The sequence below is a fragment of the Dermacentor albipictus genome, unplaced genomic scaffold, assembly GCF_038994185.2.
Source record: "Dermacentor albipictus isolate Rhodes 1998 colony unplaced genomic scaffold, USDA_Dalb.pri_finalv2 scaffold_13, whole genome shotgun sequence".
In the NCBI taxonomy this organism is placed as follows: domain Eukaryota; kingdom Metazoa; phylum Arthropoda; class Arachnida; order Ixodida; family Ixodidae; genus Dermacentor; species Dermacentor albipictus.
The window spans coordinates 15,071,107-15,089,520 of NW_027225567.1; the positions used below are offsets into that span (position 1 = coordinate 15,071,107).

The window sequence follows — 18,414 nt, forward strand, 5'->3', positions numbered from 1 at the left end:
AGATGAAGAAAAAAATGACAGTAATATGTCGGTAATCAATGTAGGATCAAAACACCTAGAAAAACATCGCTAATTCACTGCGTGGAGAGCAATATGATACTGCATATATCAAGCGAGTGCATAAAGAAAGAAGAAGCACGGGAATGCGCGGTTCTGCGCCTCAATTGCGGTTTCTCGCTCCCCCTCTAGTGTTGTGAGAAATATTTTTTTGCTGTAGTGTGCTTTTAGTGTTAGTGTCCTCCATAATTCTCAGTAGGTGTGGGGTATTTTCTACAAATTACGGAGGTATTTTCGGAAAGTCACCAAGGAAGTGGTCAAGAAATGTGGAAGAGCTCTCCGTCGGGTTGTTGTTGTTGCTTGATACTATCGGATGCCCTGGGATATTAGTGGTGTATAGTTGAGTGAGTGGAATTTTATGATTTTTGGGAAGCAGGTAGAATCACTCTGCAGCTTGGTTGCTTGGTTAAAAAAAATCTGAAATCTCACGGCGTTATCAATTCATCAGCCAGAGAAATTTCAGCTTGTTGGTAATTCTCAATGTGCATATGGTAAAGTCGGATCATCGTCTAGCTTACCGTAATGTTCAGGGTTGTTTAGCTGTATGAAAGCCTCGCGCTTGTACTTATCCAAATAACTGTACTTAATAACTGTACTGGCCAAATAACTGTACTTCCACCCTTATCTACTTCCTTGATGACAATGTCGTTTCGGCTACTAAGATTTGAAATGAAACGACTCTTTGATGAAGTTATGTTTTTAGGTCGCTTACCTGTCTTGAATTCACTTATAATTTCTTTAGTGACAGTTTTAAGATATAGGTCGAGTTCTACGGTTTGTTCTGGTTCGGAATTCCAAGTTGATTGGGCTTAAAGTGGTGTCTTCCCGGTGTATGGTACGTTTGTGTCTGCGAAAAAACGTCTTATACGCATTCGTCGGGAAAATTCCCAAAGGTCCTTGTGAAGCTCGAATTCATTTATTGCGTTGTTGGTGTGACAAAAGTTTAGGCCCTTGCTGTTTACGCCAATTTCTTCCATACCTAATGTTTTTGAAATATCTACAACATTAGACTTATTTAATTTTGTGGAAACTTCAGCCGCGTCTAGTATTTCTGAATTCGAGCTCCCTCTTGTTGACGTGAGGTGGCTGCTTGAATGTAAGGTTATTTTTTTATTGCAGTTCGCTTTATTCCTCTGTTTTTGAACCAATTTTCTACATTGTATTTCGTACTAATTTTCTAAATCTTTCATCTTATCCGGTATCAGAGCTGTGTTCTGAAGTCAGTGGCTAAAACTTTTTAGTTGTTCTTCGCAGTGTTCCGTGAGTAGATTCAAAAGCGAGAGTGAGATGCACCTTATCTCTCTTTATAACCTTTATACCACGTATGGTACGTGGTAGGCTTTAGTGGCGACCTGTTCGCGTGCTCTCCATTCCAGGCACTCAGCGGATAAAAATTTTTGCTTTCGCATCACGTGGGTGAGGGCCTATTTCCCATTAGCCTTTTTAAAAATAGATTCATGACTATGCTTTAAGATCATCACGTGACGCTGCCTCCTAGATCTTTTCCAGTCTCTGTGTTTAATGCTCGCGTTCGGCGCAAATGACAGAAAATGTGGTTGTCAGCAGGGTCACTGTTGGAATTGCGCATCTGCAGTTACGGCACATGTATATTGTCATAGGCAAAACTACGGCTGATTTTGTGGACCAAACAGGAGTTCACAAATTCTCAGCGCCTACACTGTGTACGTCCGACACCTCAAAAAGCATTACAACGAGCTGGACCTCCTGCGGTTCTATAGTAAATCGTGGTCAAGTGGCATTACGTACAGTCGAGCTCCTTGGCGCACAACTTTAGCAGGGAAAGCATTTGTTTACGAGGCAAGGCTTCATTTAGTGCAGTGCTAGAAGGGACTGTGATCTATCCTGAACTGACAAAAATTCGCATGCGCAATTGAAAAAGAAAGCGTGTGCGCACCACACGCACTCACGCATGCACAAAAAAAATAAACATTTGCGCATCCGTTAAAGAACGCTTTTGCATATTTTATCTTTAGGCGAAATTAATCCAGCACTGCCAAGATTGAGCGCCATACTTATTTGGTTCTTAGAAGATATTGTGATCAACAAGAAATAAAGAAATTTCTTGTATGGTAACGACTCTGGTGCATATGCGTTTCTAAATTATTAGCGCTTGTAACTACTCCGCATGCCCTATAGGTTAGCCTGGTATGAAGGTGTTTATGTCATTGATGTGTTCAAGAGAAAGTCCGAGTTTTTGAGATCTGTGGGCCAAGAAGACCTTTCTGGGTCTGACTGAGTGAGTCCGAGTGATTCCGGCTGAGTAGTATTTTGGTGAGTTTGAGTCCGAGTGAGCTCAAAGCAAAAAATATAATTTGTGAGTGAATCTGAGTGTGCTCCGCTTATTTGGCCACCTATGGTGAAGCACGTAAAAGCAAAGCGGCATGATACGCTTTAACAATACGAATGACACCACACAATAAGTGTTTCAAACTAAGCTCGCGGGTATAGAGCAAATGGTTTATCTGAAATTGTAGAAAACGGAAAAGAAGGATGGTAGCCCTTTCAACGTGAGGGTGAGCAAAGGTGGATAGTTTTATAGTTGAGGATGAGTGTGAGGGGCTGGCGGTGAAAATTTTCAACGTGAGGGTGAGGCGAGGACGGTACTTGCGTCGGGAAGGCGAGGGAGGAAAGCAAGCGACAAGGGTAGTTGCCCACCTATGGATGTTAAAAATTAATGAACTAGTAAATTAATCAACGCTGGCCACCTTTCGTGTGCAAGTGGTCAAGATATCATATATTGATAATACATGAATATGTTATATGCCTCGCTTTCGCGAAATGCTCAAACAAGGACCGGCCTGCATTTTGCCCCTCGAATTACAAAAGATATACAACCCGGCAACGAAAGCCTCTAAGTAGATATACAAGTTGTCCCACAGAACTTGAGCCAGGAATTTAAAAATGAAAGACGCGTCGGAAGCGAATTGAACCGAACGCATGCTATTTGCAATAGCCTATAGTAACTCAGACATTTTTTTTTGTTTTCCTCATAACTCACAAATTAATTAAGTTTAATTACCCAACCTCTTAATTATTGGCTGAGGATCACTGCTGCTCGTGCTGTATCGTGCTACTCTCAAGCGTGCGTTTGGTGAACAAGGTCGGCTCCCGTCAGCTGAAGGCGAAAATGCATGCTGCTGGCCGAGCGCTGCCGATGAGATAAAGAACGCCCTGTCGCTTCACCGTCGCCAGTCACGATGCAACCGACCTTGTTCACCGAACGCACGCTTGAGAGCAGCACAATACCACTGCGCAAATGCTCCGTCACGTGGCTTTTTTCATATTTCGCGGGCTTTCATTGAAACAGGGAAAAAAGGACTACGTGAGACGTATTGTAAAGGAAACAACTCGATCGGTGGTTTCTGAAAGTGCTTTACAAATCTGCGTATCATACTTGGGGTCCTAAGCCAATAATTAAAAAGTTAGGTAATTAAACTTAATGAATTAGTGAGTTATGAGGAAAACAACAAAAATTTTCTGAGGAGGAGGAAATAACTTTATTGAGTGCCCTGCGAGTTGGTCGGGAGGGCCAAAGGCCCCGCCTAGGTGACGGCCAGGAGTTCTTGGGTCCTGGCGGCATCCTCGGCCCGCTGGACGGCCCATAGTTGATCTTCGAGGGCGGGGCTGAGCAGCGCGGCTTCCCAGCGCGTGCGAAGGCTGCTGCTAGAGGCCGCGTTTTCTTTATTGTTATTTATCCCTCGGCATTCCCATAATATGTGCTCCAGAGTGGCTCTGGATTGACATGTTTCGCATTGGTCCGTAGGATATACATCCGGATATATGACGTGTGAGAGCAAACGCGCTCAAGTTATGGGGGACACCCTATATATATATATATATATATATATATATATATATATATATATATATATATATATATATATATATATATATATATAATCTATTCACAAGCAGTACGGTGGTACTGCTCTGTCTGTACATGCGACATGCCACTCGATCTTTTTGTTTTTTTGTAACCTGGGTTGGAGTTACGTAAAGCTCCTAGTATACCGCGGTCTTTACCTGGACCCAAACATTCAAGAAGCAGATATCTTGTTTTTCGGTTCTCGATCGTCGCTTCGGCCAGACTACCTTCTGGCTCGGTTAAGAGCTTCGACGACGGATCAAAGGCCGGTTTAACGAAGCCGCACGTGCGCGGAAGAATGGTTTGTACGTCCTTTTCATGGCACCTTTCTGCATACACTGTCGACGCCTCCGAATTGAAAGCTACATTCAGCACTTCAGTTCGTTCAGGTAACGTTTACCCCTGCATTATCTAAATAATTGTCGTTTCGAATCCATTCCGCTCGTCTCCACCGTGTGGAACACAGCGCTACTCCGCGACCGACCTTCGACAACTCTCCACGAAGATTCTTACGAGGAGAAGTTTGCTGAGAAACACATCTTAACTCCGTCGAATTTGAGCGGATGCCGAGGGCGTCGAGCTGCCCAACTTTTCGTTCAGGAATCGCTTTGTAGTGTCACTGAAAGGGGGCGCCAACGAGAAACACCAGATGAGATTACACCGAAACAGGAGTATATCAAAATTCAATTTTCATAAATTTCGCCGTAATATGATGATTGTTAATAGAGAAAATGAAGACCAGACATTTATTTTTTGAATCTTTGGCCGTAAGCTCAGCACCGCTACGTCAGTGTGACGTCACCAATTTAGATGTATCTTTCTTTCTGCTTGAGTCGTTGTGCCTCTGACAAAGTTCTTGAAACTCGCTAAGTTCATCCTTTCTCTCTTTTAAGACACTTTAATGCGGTGCACCATTACCGATAAGAAATTAACTAGGCCCGAACAGACGCCCTCAAAATCCATGACGTCACGGCGAACTGGCGGGAGAAATTAAAGGCGGCATGCTTGCTGGCTTAGCAAGCCTCTTCTTATACGCCAATAGTGGCTTTCTTGCTATTGTAAAAAATGTAATCTACTAATTTAGTAATGCAGATCGTATTATTCTTCCTTATAGCGTCCCTTTAAGCGCAGGTGGCCGCTTCAGTTTAGGAGTGGCGCTGTCATCCACTCTCACTGGTCGAGGTCGAGTGTCGAGTGAAAGTACGTTCTAGAAACCAAGTGGCGCCTCCCCCCCCCTCCTCTCAAATCATGAAGGTGCTCTCATTTCGTGGCGGTAACTGTGATAAGCAGAAGGTCGGCCACCGCCCGATCATGATGGCCGCAGTGAGTTAATTGAAAGCGAAACCGAGTGCCAAATCGTAATTATGATCTTACAAAAGAGTGGCAATCCGAACACGCGGTGCACGAGCCCCTGCAGCGGGATGACAACAACAACAACAACAACAACAACAACAACAAAAAAAAAACACGTTCCCGAACGGCTGTTCGCGCAGCCGACGGCCGAAGCTGTGTACACACTCACACTCCGCCCACGTGCACCGACAGGTGTACTGGTCGCACACCGATGTCATGTTGGGCTTGGCAGAATGTTTGGCCTTGCAGGACGCCTCGCAGCGTTCTTTGGTGCAAACTGTGGCCCGGGAGAGAAGAGACACACGTTACAGGCTGTACTATTGGAGAGAGAGAGAGAGAAATACAACTTTAATTGTATGACATTCTTCTAGTCAGGTACGCTGCGAATCAAGATGGGCGAGTACAAATAAATAAATTCTGGGGTTTTACGCGCCAAAACCTCGATATGACTGCGTGCCACGCCGTATTGGGGGCTCCGGATTAATTTCGACCGCCTGAGGTTCTCTGGCGGGCACCAAGTGCACGGTAAGCGAGCGTTTTCTCTCATTACATTTTTTTAATGCAAAATATCTTTGTGTTCTCAACTGTAGCCATGAGAAGTACGCCTCTCTGAAAGAACAATTAGAATGTAAATTAACAATGAAATAGTACAGCAAGTATTGATGTAGTCATTGATTCCCTGTACTGTGCTTGCAACTGAAGACTCGCTCGAGAAGTTAGCCCCCCCCCCCCCCGACACACTCAGTGCGAACACCCCCCTCCCCCCGTCAGTGCGAATAGCAGGGACAGCAAAAAGAAACATCAATTGGTCTTCATATATATATATATATATATATATATATATATATATATATATATATATATATATATATATATATATATTAGTTGCATTGAGATCGCGAAAAAGAAGCTCGACCAGCATGTTCAATTTTTTTCTGGGGAGTCGTACACGTCTGACATTGACGATGTCCTCGCCCTGTGCCGGCGTGTAAACTCCGCTATGTCTGAAAGCGACCGCATCGGTCACATAATCAAGGGAATCAACAATAGTGGCTTCAACGCCCTGGCTGCAGAGAACCATACCAGCGTGCCCGATCTCATCACCGTTTGCCAACACCTTGATGAACTACAATCTCTTCGCGATCACACCAATACGTATGACGGTCGCTTACTTGAGCCTACGGACCTGCGCACTTTGATCCGTACCATCATACGTGAGGAACTCCACGCGCAATGCTCTTCCTGTGCTTCTGGCACCGTCACTTCCCCTACTGCGACCGGCCTGCGCACAATCGTTAAAGAAGAGCTCGCGTCCATATGCTCGCCGTACCATGTGTTCTGACGCTACCGGTGGTCCTATTGTACCTACATATGCCGACTTCGCCGCGATGTCTCCGCTTACGACCACGCATGGGACCACACCATGTGCACACACATCCGTGGCTTCAGTATCGGCGCAGGTTCGTCCTCAACCTTCCTGTACCCTGCTTGGCGTCCTATCCGTCCTCTTCGTTATCACTGCGGATACCGAGGACACATTTCCCGGCTCTGCCGACGGCGCCGACAGGACGAGAGGCGCGGTTACGTTCCTCAAGAACGCTCCGATACCCGTGCACCTTTGACTTATCAGCGGATGACATACCCACCTTCGTCGCACCGGTTACCGTCTCCCAGATGCGCAGACGATATGCCTTCCACCTATCGTTCATCTCGGTGCCGCTCATCTTCCCCACGCCGCCGCTCAGTGTCCCCACTTCGGCCCGCCTCACAGGCCCATGACTTCCGCTCGGAAAACTCCAAGCTGCAGTTTTAGGAGGAGAAACTGCATCCATTGGACTGCCTATACTTCCTCCAGAGCGCCCGCCGAATCTATTATTAGTGTTTGTGCAAGGTGTTCGCGTAGAAGCTCTTATTGACACTGGTGCCGTTATTTCTATCATTCGTGCTGATTTATGCTCCTGTCTACGAAAAGTAACCACGCCATACTGCGGCGCTCCTTTGCATGGTGCAAACAATGCCAGAATTTACCCGATCGCGCAATGTACAGTACGTGTCTCCATCAATGGCGTCCGTCATCGCATAGTATTTGCCGTGCTACGTGAGTGCACTCACAAATTTAATTTGGGTTGGGATTTCCTGTCATATCCGTTTCCATCCGCGTTGATCAGCGGTCGCTAGCGTCTCTCTTCGCCAGCGTGCTTGTTCAACCTGTGGTTGAACAAGAACCTCACAAGGTTGTCTTCTAAACTTCACTCCGTCACTTTCCGATGTCCGTCCTTAACCCTATGAACTGCTCTTTCTCCCGCCCATGTGCATGTGCATTATGTTGTCCTTAGTCGCGAAAGTAGCGAACTCCTGGCTAGAGAACTGCGTACCGTTATCCAAGACACTGGTTCGCGGAATGCCAAATCTGCTGAACATGGCGCGGAGGCAGCTGATTGTGCGTGCCGTTGTGGCATTTTTGACTGGTATGGCTTCAATCCACTACATTTGAGCATCGACTGCCAATAGAGTCATCCTGCCTGCTGTCGGTCCGGCAAAATCGACGTAAATCCACGATAATTTTTCTTGCGTTTACGGCCATTTGATCGGTGGCGCTTCAGTCGGCATTGGTATGTTTTGGACACAGTTCGTGCAGCGGGCTGATAGCTCTTCAATATCGCGATCTGCTCGAGGCCACCGAAATTTTCACCTACCCACTGACTTCATTTCCGACCAGCCTTGCTGCGTCTCATGCAACACTTTCAAAAATCGGTCCCGTGCTTTTTCTGGTGTGACTACACGATGCCCCCAGTAAACGAGACCATGAGCTACTGACAGCTCTAGCTTACAACTAAAAAATGGCTCTACAGTTCCCTCCAGCCGCTTCGCGCTTTTGGGCCAGCCATGCAATATGTACAGCTTGACCGCAGTTACTGTGTGGATCTGCGGCCGATAGCTTCTGCAGTTCGCGTGTTGTGACCACGCCGTCGTCGAGGCTTTTAAGAAAAAGTACATATTCCGGTAGCTCACCCACTTCATCTGTCTCAGTAGACCACAGCGGCAGTCTGCTAAGGGCATCGCAGTTGAGCAGTTGTTTTCCCGGTACGTATTGCAGCTTGTAGCGGTAGCCTCCCAAATACAGTGCCCAGCGTTGGATACGTGCTACAGCCAGGGGTGTTGTCGGGCGGTCAGACGGTAGCAAACCCTGGAGGGGCTGGAGGTCCTTCACGAGGGTAAATTCGCGACCTAGAAAGTAATCACGGAACTTTGTGACACCAAACATCCGAGTAAGGCCCTCTCTCTCTAGCTGAGAATATTTCTTTTCAGCGGCCGACAGCGTACCGGACCGCAACCCTATGGGCTTGGCCATGCCGTCGATCGGGTGGAATAGAGCTTCGCCTACACCGTACTGGGAAGGGTCACATTCGAACGTCAACTCTTTCGAGGGATTGAAGTGTACGAGAACCTGAGTGTACCTTAAGATTTCCCTGGCTTTGTAGAAGGCAGCTTCCTGTTTCGGTCCCCACTGCCATTTTGTGCCCTTCTTCAGGAGTTTGTTAAGCGGTGAAAGTAAAAAAGACACGTTTGGCAAAAATCTTGCATAAAATGTCACCATTCCTAAAAAGGAGCACAGCTCACCGACGTTATATGGGCGGGTTGCTTGCACAATTGCCTCTAAGTTCGTCTCGGTCGGGTGAAGACCCTCTCTATCTATGCGATGGCGAAGGTAAGTGACGGCTGGCTGCCGAAAATTGTACTTGTCATAAATCAGCTGAGCTTCGTGTTTTCGGAAACGTTTTAGCACATTTCTGAGACGTTCGCTTCCATCTCCACGCGTCTCGGAAACCGGTACATCATCGAGGTACGCTTGGACGCCTGATAAGCTTGACAGTATCGCATCTATTTTTCTTTGGAAAATAGCCGGAGCAGAGGATATTCCGAAGGCAAGCCTATTATAAGAAAACAACGCTTTGTGCGCATCAATGACGCAAAGCTTTCATAGAGGCTTCATGCAGGTTACTTGATTGTATGCATCACGCAAATCAAGAATGCTGAAAGGCTCCCCTCCGTTTAAAAATGCGTACATATCCTCAATAACATGTAGACGGTACAGGCTGGGTTCAGGGTGGCATTGAAGTCGCCACAAATTCTGATTGTCCCGTCTTTCTTGAGTACTGGTGCGATTGGAGTCGCCTATTCGCAATGTTGGATGGGCGAAAGTACGCCGATAGAGACCAGCCGGTCCAGCTCTTGCGATACCCTGTCCCTTAGCGCGTAAAGAATGGATCTTGCCTTACAGAACTTCGGCACGGCTCGCTCCTTCAGCTGCAAGGTGACCGGAGGCCCCTTGATAAGGCCGAGATCCCTGGAAAACCCATTGTGGTAGTCACGGACCATGTTGCTTGATGATTGAAGTTTATTGGCGCAAGGGCATCTAAGGCCAAAGAGCGCCAGGACAGACCGGAGGCCCCTTGATCAGGCCGAGATCCCTGGAAAACACATTGTGGTAGTCACTGACAATGTTAATTGCTCCTGTGGGTCCTTGCATTGCGTCCGGCGAATCTTGTGCCGATGACCGGAGACCTGGAACCCCAGCTCTGTCAAGCAAGAAAATCAGGTCACGGCCACAAAGATTTGGTCCTGAACAGTTTAGCACAATAAGCGGGTAGTTCAGTGTTGTATTGCACACAAGGCTGCAATTCTCCCAGCACTGGCAATGGTCCAACATGGCAACTTCGCATGTGAAGGTTTAGGCGCCGGCCGCTGTTCGCGATGCTTGTCAAGAACGTCCCGAGAAATGACGCAGACAGGCGAGCCAGTATCCACTCCCATGGGAAGTTGCACATCCCCCCCCCCCCCTCATGTGAAATTGCACGTATCGGTGGCTCGAGGCGGCTTTTTTTGCAGAATGTAAGGCCAATATATGCACCCCTTCACTACTGTCGCCCTTAGATACAGCTTTTTCTAGAGCCAAAGCTTTTTCCTGCATTACTTGCGGTGCGACACGGCCCTTTTTGGCGGTGATGCCGCACATATTTGCAAGATGACCACGGGGCCTGCAGCGATAACACCTTGCTCTAATCCAACTACAGCTTCTGTCGTCGCGTTTGCCGCTTCCACATCTACCATACTGATGCGAAACGAATCGAACACGCGAAGCTTGAACAGAGTTGGCCTCAGAAGCTTTCAGCTGAAGCAAGGGTGCTGGTTCTCATGTCATTCTGTCGGGATCATATTCAGAGGATTCGGCAGAAAGAGCCAATGTTTCGGCCTCTTCTAGCGTTAAATCCTTTTTTGCTAGCATTTGCTTCCGCAAATGGTAGTTCTACTTTTCCAGTATTTTCTCAGTGTTCGCGGTGTATTTTTCAGTATGTTTTATCAAGTGACGTTCTCAGCAAATCGCGCTCGTCTTGCTTCTATATTTTCATTATTTATTCACTGTGATATGTAATGTTATGTAACCCCCTATGTAATGCCTGTAAAAGGCCCTTTAGGGTACATGAATAAAGGAAGGCAATGGAGCGCACGCCGCAGACAGTGCGATCCCTAAGCATACGGTCAAGCCACGCGCCGACATTGCAGTTGTCTGCTATTCGGCGATGGCAACAAAAAACGTACTAACTGTTTCACCGGGAAGCTGTGAGCGGTTGAAGAACTTGTAGCTCTCAGTTATCTCGTGCTTCAGCGGATCGTAGTACCCTCCAAAACTTGAATGACTTCCTTGTAAGTCAATTCATTTGGTGCAAGTGCGGCTACTCTGCCAGCTAGCACCTCGAATGTCCTGCTAGGCATCGCCGAAACCAGTAATGCTCTGTTCTTAGACGGGTCCGTTACGCTATTTGCTTCGAAATACGCTTGTGCTCGGACAAGGTAAGGCATCCACTTTTGTTTTGTTGAATCCCGGCAGCTGCAGGCAGGTCATCGCTGACGTTCCGGCAGGACCTTCGGGATCCGTCTTGGTGGCGTGGGTAAGAACCGAACTCGTCGCCACTGTTGTAGCGCCAGCTACTCAGCAGCGAAGAACAGACGCATGGGCTGCAACAGATTCAGCCAAGTTTCTGTGCACCTATTGACGGTGCACTGTATCTAGGCCTTCGATTCCCCCGAAGCGCAGCGGTGATCCCTTCAACCCCCATGCTAGATTGAACGGGATGCAAGGCAATGTGCCGCCGCGGTGCAGTGCACCCTTGAACGTTGCCGTGAGCGGGTGCAGCCCGGCAAGCCCTAACTGGCATCACTTGCACCTTTTCGTTTGTGGTGCCGTACACCTTTTCTGAGTCGAACAAACCTCCGCTACCCCATCCCCGCGTTGTACGCATTCCATGTGCTTTGTTAACACTCCCTGTACTGTCAGGTCGGGAGACGGTTTTCCATCGTCACGATCATTCTCATGCATATTGGCGGCGGTCTTCAGCTTTTCCTCGGCTGCTTGAAGTCTTTTTTCCGCCGCCTTCCGTGCATTACGTTCCATATTTAGCTCATTTTTGAGCTCTGCGACCTGTTTCACGAGCTCATCTTGAAACCTCTATTTTCTTGGGTCTACCATCGACATCACAGTGTCTGCCGATCGATTCGTCTTTCTCTCCGTTCTCATCCTTCCCCTCGTCCACCTTCTGCCCCTCCCCCCCTTTGCACACTGCCCATTTTACCGCATTTCTTGCCATGTGTTGCACTGAGCTTTTTCTAATGCAAACACCGAAGCTTTCATAGCACGTACCTCAAGCAAAGGTCAATATGCACAGAACCTAAATCCTTAAAGTACAGCAAATTAATTATTGCCAATGTTTTGACAGCAATAAATGCCGCACGGACTTAAGGTATGACACGCGTTCACACGTGTTCGAACACGCAGCCACGCTCTCACTGTCCTACCAAAGCAATATTCCTGATACCGACAGGACACACGCTAAAACCACCAATAGCTATTAGTCTTGTAACTTGCAAACTACTAAAACTACTGTTTAAAGGCTATAAAGACATAACGTCGCACACCGTTGCACGTGTTGAAACACGTGGCAAGCAAGGACGCTCTGACTATTGTGCAAAATCAAATATACACGAAACACACTCGTACACACGAAAAAAGAAAGAAAAAAAAGGAAATTAGCAAATTTGCTATTTAAAGCCGAAAAAAAATCTGCAAATAAAGAAACAGAAGCAAGCTCGAAGCATGCACAAAAACTTATGTTTTCGTCGCTGCCACGGAGCCCTGAAAAAACACATCGGTCCGCCACAAACAAAACCTCATACTTGTCGCGAGTCGTCGCAAACTCCTAATCTCTCCGATCACCCAATTGGCAAATGGATGGATGGATAGATGCTATGAGCGTCCCCTTTGAAACGGGGTGGTGGGTTGCGCCACCAGGCTCTTGTTATTTGGCCAAATGTCCTACCTACATTTAAATAGAAAAATGAAAAAGAAAGCGGAATTCCCAGTATCAAGCTTTCGTAACCACTATAGGGAACTTTGCTTTTATACGCCTCCCTTGTCTGTGATCTCCCTACTTTTCTGCCACCAAACTTTCAAGCGCCTTTACAGGCGCCCAGTGATCCGCGCCATCTACCGAGAGAAACGTCAACCACGACCGAAATATTTGTCCGCGCGACCCTCGTGCAGACACCTTAGCTGTTCTTCTACTGTGAGTCCGGTCCATACTAGAATATGTCTTAGTTGCCTGGTTACCGCACTATTACTATAATATAAATGAACTTGCAGTGGTACGAGCGAGCGAGCGAAGCAACTTTATCAGGAATGCCTGCAGAACAATTAGCCTTCCCCTGTAAGGGACGCGTCACCGTGACGCGGCCATGACGTCTTCGCGGCGTGTGGCGCCTCTACTCCGGCCGTGGCCGCACTACTCCCTTTGGTCGACCACACCTGCCCCTCTTTTGGGGTGGCAGTCTCCCTCAGGCTTCGCTCGGTCGTTGCCTTTCGAGGGCCGCCGAGATTTGCTGGACGGCCTGGGCTTGGACCTCGTAATCGTAGCACCTCGTTGCGACCTCGAGCCACTGTGCGATCGTTGTCATTGTTGCGGCTTCGTGCGGGTTCTTGGCACAGTCCCGAAGAACGTGAGCTGCAGTGGCTCTTTCCTTTCGGCACACACAACACAGGTCACTCACATAAACACTCCGACACACGTGCCTCCTCAGCACCGGGGTGAATAACGACCCCCGTCTGAAGTTGTACCAACAACACCGCTTCCTTACGGGTCAAGCTCGGATGAGGTGGCAGCATAGTCCATCGCTCTAGTCTGTATCATTTCACAATTTTGTTGTAGGAGGTAAAAAAAAAAACATAGAACTGCGCCCATATTATGGCAAAGATACAATATCTACTGCGGATATATATATCTATGGAGATAAGTACTCGCTATATGAAAGCCGAAATGCAAAGTATATATATATATATATATATATATATATATATATATATATATATATATATATATATATATATATATATATATATATATATATTATAAACTCTGCATTTCGGCTTTCATATAGCGAGTACTTATGCTAAGCAGTCTTCAACCCGCAGTTATCATGGACTTAACCTGAAACCAGTTTTTGCTCACACTAACAGATATAAATGCAGTTATTCCCCACGTACTATTGACCTATGGAATTCTTTACCTGACAATATCCGTTTCCTCCCATCAAATGAAATTTTCACCGCACTAGCTGGCAATGTAGCCTAATAACATTTGGCCCCCACTGCGGCACGCTTCATAATCATATCGTGGTTTTGGCACGTAAAACCCCATAGAAAGCCCCTTGCCTTTTTCGTCGGCTCACACAAGGTTGGTGAAGAGGGGAATCGCAAAAGCTGCCTTCTGTGTTGCACTGCAAAGATCGTGCATACACGAGATTGAAATGGCCTTGACAGGTCAGGTACAGCCACTTTTGCGAGCTGGTTTTCCGAGCATCTTCCTGGTACAGCTAACGGAAAACATGTTAGCGGAAATTCACCAAAGGAAGAAGCCACGCAAAACCGAGCTCAATACTTCCAAGATGGCTGTCATTTCCTATGTGCACGGGGTGTCCCATAGATTGAAGAAGGCCGCTGGAAGGGCGGGTGTTTCGGTTGTGTCTTCAGCCCCACGCAAGCTGAACGCCGCTTGCAGAAGGGTCAACCGAAACACCCCCCCCCCCAAAAAAAAAAAAAATAAAAGGTTGTGACAAGAAGCATTAGGCACACCTCACCAGCTACGCCACTGGAGCCGTTTATGAAAAAAAAACCTTTAAATTGGACGTCGTTTGGAAAGTTTCCGGGATCGTAACAAACTTCAAAGACTTCTTTCAAAATTCTCGTTGCAACAGCGCGTATCGATATGATTAAAAATATTTACAATATTTCTCTCTTCATAACACGATCCCAAGATAACTAGCGGAATTTTATATATAACTCTGCTGAAAATCCCACACGTTCAATCGGGCCGCGGCTTAGCGATTTTGACGGAGTCGTTATTTTGCGTAATCGCTTCCGAGCTGATTTTGAAAATGATTGATGTACCAATGCAATATGCACGTAGGGTCACAGAAGAATGTAGGCATTTCCTCTAGCTTCCTGGGGGTGCCTCGAGATGGCGGGTCTTTTGCGCGGCTTTTCTGCGCTGTGGCACAGAACCAGTCGCTACAGCTGCTCATTATGAAACGCGGCCACAGCACGCCTCTCTTATAGAACAGTCTTGTGACTGGAGTGAGACTTACGGACAACGTGCGTGCACACGCATGCTTGTTCCTTGCAGTGCCCAGCCACGCCCTTGTAGCTCTCATTGGCCGCGTACTTTGTTTTGCATTCCTTGTCGCATATGCTGTCTTCACAGTTCGCTGGTACTCTACAATCAATCAATCAATCAATCAATCAATCAATCAATCAATCAATCAATCAATCAATCAATCAATGCGCCCATGTAGCCGCACTCGAAAAACCATAAAGTAATAGTAGAACAGAATAAGCACATAATGGAGGCGGTTGTGTGTCTATTTGTTTGAAAAAAGTAATGGTGATTATAACGCACATTGTTCTATATCAAACTGCAGCTTAATAGTTAATGCTTTGCATAGAAGTAAAAAAAAAGCCGATAGTAATCGCCTCAAAATGCATTTGAATATTTATGTCGAAAGTTTAAAGGAAGCTTAGGAAAATTCCTTCTTGAATATTGCCTGTTGAAAAGAAGCACCGGAAGAAGAATCAAAATTGCAGTTGATAATTTCAGTGAAAAGCACGATAGCGAAGGAAATCAGGGGCGGAATTAACTAAGCTACGCTGGTCGTAAGATATTTCTTAGCCGAAAACTTCTTTAAGATAAGGGCGCAACCGAAGTTGCAGCGCATTTAACTTAAGGCGTCGTATGAGAGCGAGGAGGAAGCAAAGCTCAGCTTAAGCGACAAGGAATGAAAGAATTTTTGCGGTTAACGGGTAGCATGATCGCACATCATGCATCTGTAGTTGAGGCTAGATTCTTGCGGCAAATCACTGCATATAACTATTCGACAGTTTCCTTTTCTGGGCGGCTGCTACAGGGCCGACAAGCGCAATCGCACTCGCACGTTCCCCGCTCCACCATAGAGAAAGAAATTCAACAAGAGGGACACTCGTTCACGTCAAGCCTGGTGTCAACTCCATCCGTTAGTTGACGCGAGCATCAGAAAAAAAAAAGAATGTGAAATGAACATACAGACAACGATTTATTTCTTTTTATTCTTTCCCACTAAACCTTTAGAAGTTTTACGTGTAAATGAAATTATATATTGCGACTTATTGTTCTTGCTTTGCCTAGCAACAAGCTAGCCGCAAGCCAGACGCGCGTGCAACGTCATTCGCCAGACATGCCACAGGAGCGAGCCAGGCCGGCTGCGCATGTGAAGCTCGCGTTCTCGGCGACCCGCCTGTTTTGGATGTAGTCCGTTTTTAGGGCTGCCGGCGTTCTCTTGTGTTCCGTCTGCAATTCAACACGGCACTGCTGCGCTACTGGACTAAAGCAAGGTGAAGAATTTTGTTTGACAGTCTGCGACGCACTTAAACCACATTTAGGCTTGCTGCACAAAACTGAACCTATATAGTGACGCAGTCATCGAAAAACAGATCCACCATCCAATTCTAGTTAATTTGAGTTAATTACTCGTACTGGGAGATGTTTGCGACGCTTTCTATGAGCCCAAGCATTATTATAACTTATTTTGGTAGATTTGGGCACGCTCGCCACACCTGACTTTGTGACGAAAAGCACATTGGCAGTGTGACGCAGTTTCGCGTGTGCTGAATCTTACCTGGACAAGTTTTGGCGCTTTCTCTGACCCTAGACGTTATTGTAACTAATTTCGTTACTTTTGGGGGTGCTTTTCAAGCACAGTGGCCGCGCTCGGCGTAGTGTCGCAGTTAGCGAAATGCATCTCGGCTGTGTGCCTCAGTTTCGCCTGTATACCTAATCTTACTGGGACAAGTTCGTGCCGCATTCTCCGACACCAAAAATTATTGTAATTCATTCCGTAACATTTTGGAATACTTTTGAGGCACGCTCGCCGCGCCTGGGGTGTGAAGCTGTTAGCAAAAAAGCAAGCCGGCCGTGGTGAGTTATGCTATGTTCACACTACGGTCGTAACGCGCGTAACAGCTCTTTTGGCGTATCGAACGTAACGGCTGTAAAAAACGTTACGGCAGTTAAGCCGGCACCTTTGTTCACATTTACTGCTGCTTAAATTACGGCTTTTGCAACAGGCCAATCAAATTTGGAGCTGCAGAATCGACGTCACCAGCGGTCCAATATGGCTCCTGCCAACATGCGAGCGCTGGCCGAGATCGAAGAAATTCACGCTCAAAACAAACTTATAGTCATGTATTCAATCGCCCAAAGACGACGAAGGCGACGCAGAAGGGTTTGGGTGCGGCAAGCATTTCTCGACAGGGCCGTGGACGGCGATTTTCACAACCTTTTCGCCAAGCTCCGATTTGGTGACGCTGCGATGTTTCATAACATCATGCGCATGTCGCCCCTGCAGTTCCGCTTCCTTGAAAACCTAATGAGACCATTCATCGAAGTTCGGAGCACGCATCTGCGGCCATCGATTTCCTCGGCGGATAAACCAGATGAACTGAAAACAGTCTCGCAAGGCGCACTGCACTGCAAAAATTTTCACGAACACAGCCAATCGTGCGCACGGAATGGCGGAATGGCACTTCCCGCGCCCGGAGCTGTCTGCAGACGGGAGGACGGAAGTGTCGTCACCGGTTGTTGAAAGCCGAAAGCTTATCGGTCATTGGCTGTGTCGCAACGGCCGTAACATAACAGTCGTAAATGTTGCCGACCCTTTAACACTCTCACCCACGATTTTTGCGAGAATTGCGCACGTTGGTACCTTTACGTTCGCAGTCTGAACTAGACGCATACGCTTGTTGCGCTTCCACTTACGTATGTTACGAAAACTCGGCGCCTTACGAACGTAGTCTGAACATAGCATTAGTTTTGCGTATACTGAGTTTTAGTGGAACAAGTTTGTGACGCTTTTTATGGCCCTGCAACAACATATATCTTATTTCGCTACTCACGCTTGTCGAAAACGCGATGAGCGACTGCCAAGAGTGATAGCACGGGAGTGTGTTGCTTGCGCCGGCAGGACGCGTAAAAGATAACGCCGAGGAGCTGAAGTACTTGACATTTGTGTCTTCCGAGCGACTGAAAACGGGCTTTGCACCCACGAATCTGTCTTGAGTGTGACTAGAAGGCATTCTGCGAGCGTCTAAAGGCGGAACCGCATGGCGCGATTTCAGGCGCGATTGACGCGCGGATGGTGGGACGCGCGCGTCATTTTGACGCGTGCCCAGCATGATCCGCCACGAAATCGCGCCGCCGCGTGCTCCTGCTCGGAGTAGAAAAAAAACGCGTCGTGCGGTGCGTCCACCAATCAGAGTTCAGGTAAGTCACGTGGCGTTTGGTCACGTGGCATTTTGGTTCTTTTTTTGCCACCAGATGGCCCTACTCTCTGCGCATCTCGACGGAACCTCCTTGGCGGAATTTTTTTTTTCTCGGCAGAACTGGCGCGCGCGTCGAGGAAAACATGTGCTACCGTGATTTCGTTCGCGCATCGTGTTGGTTCGCGCATCGTGTTCACCTAAAATGAACAAAGCAACC

General features: G+C 47.2%; 1 protein-coding gene across 2 annotated transcripts in view; it reads right to left on the bottom strand.

Moving 5' to 3' along the window:
- Positions 1–18,414, bottom strand: part of LOC139051645 (sporozoite surface protein 2-like) — a 49,056-nt gene that overhangs the window by 9,847 nt on the left and 20,795 nt on the right. For both annotated transcript variants that reach the window (XM_070528588.1, XM_070528589.1), the window contains exons 2-3: positions 14,993–15,120; positions 5,466–5,573 (exon numbers count right to left, since the gene is read on the bottom strand). In XM_070528588.1, coding sequence (XP_070384689.1) covers positions 5,466–5,573; positions 14,993–15,120 — 236 coding nt within the window. The remainder of the gene's footprint in view (positions 1–5,465; positions 5,574–14,992; positions 15,121–18,414) is intronic.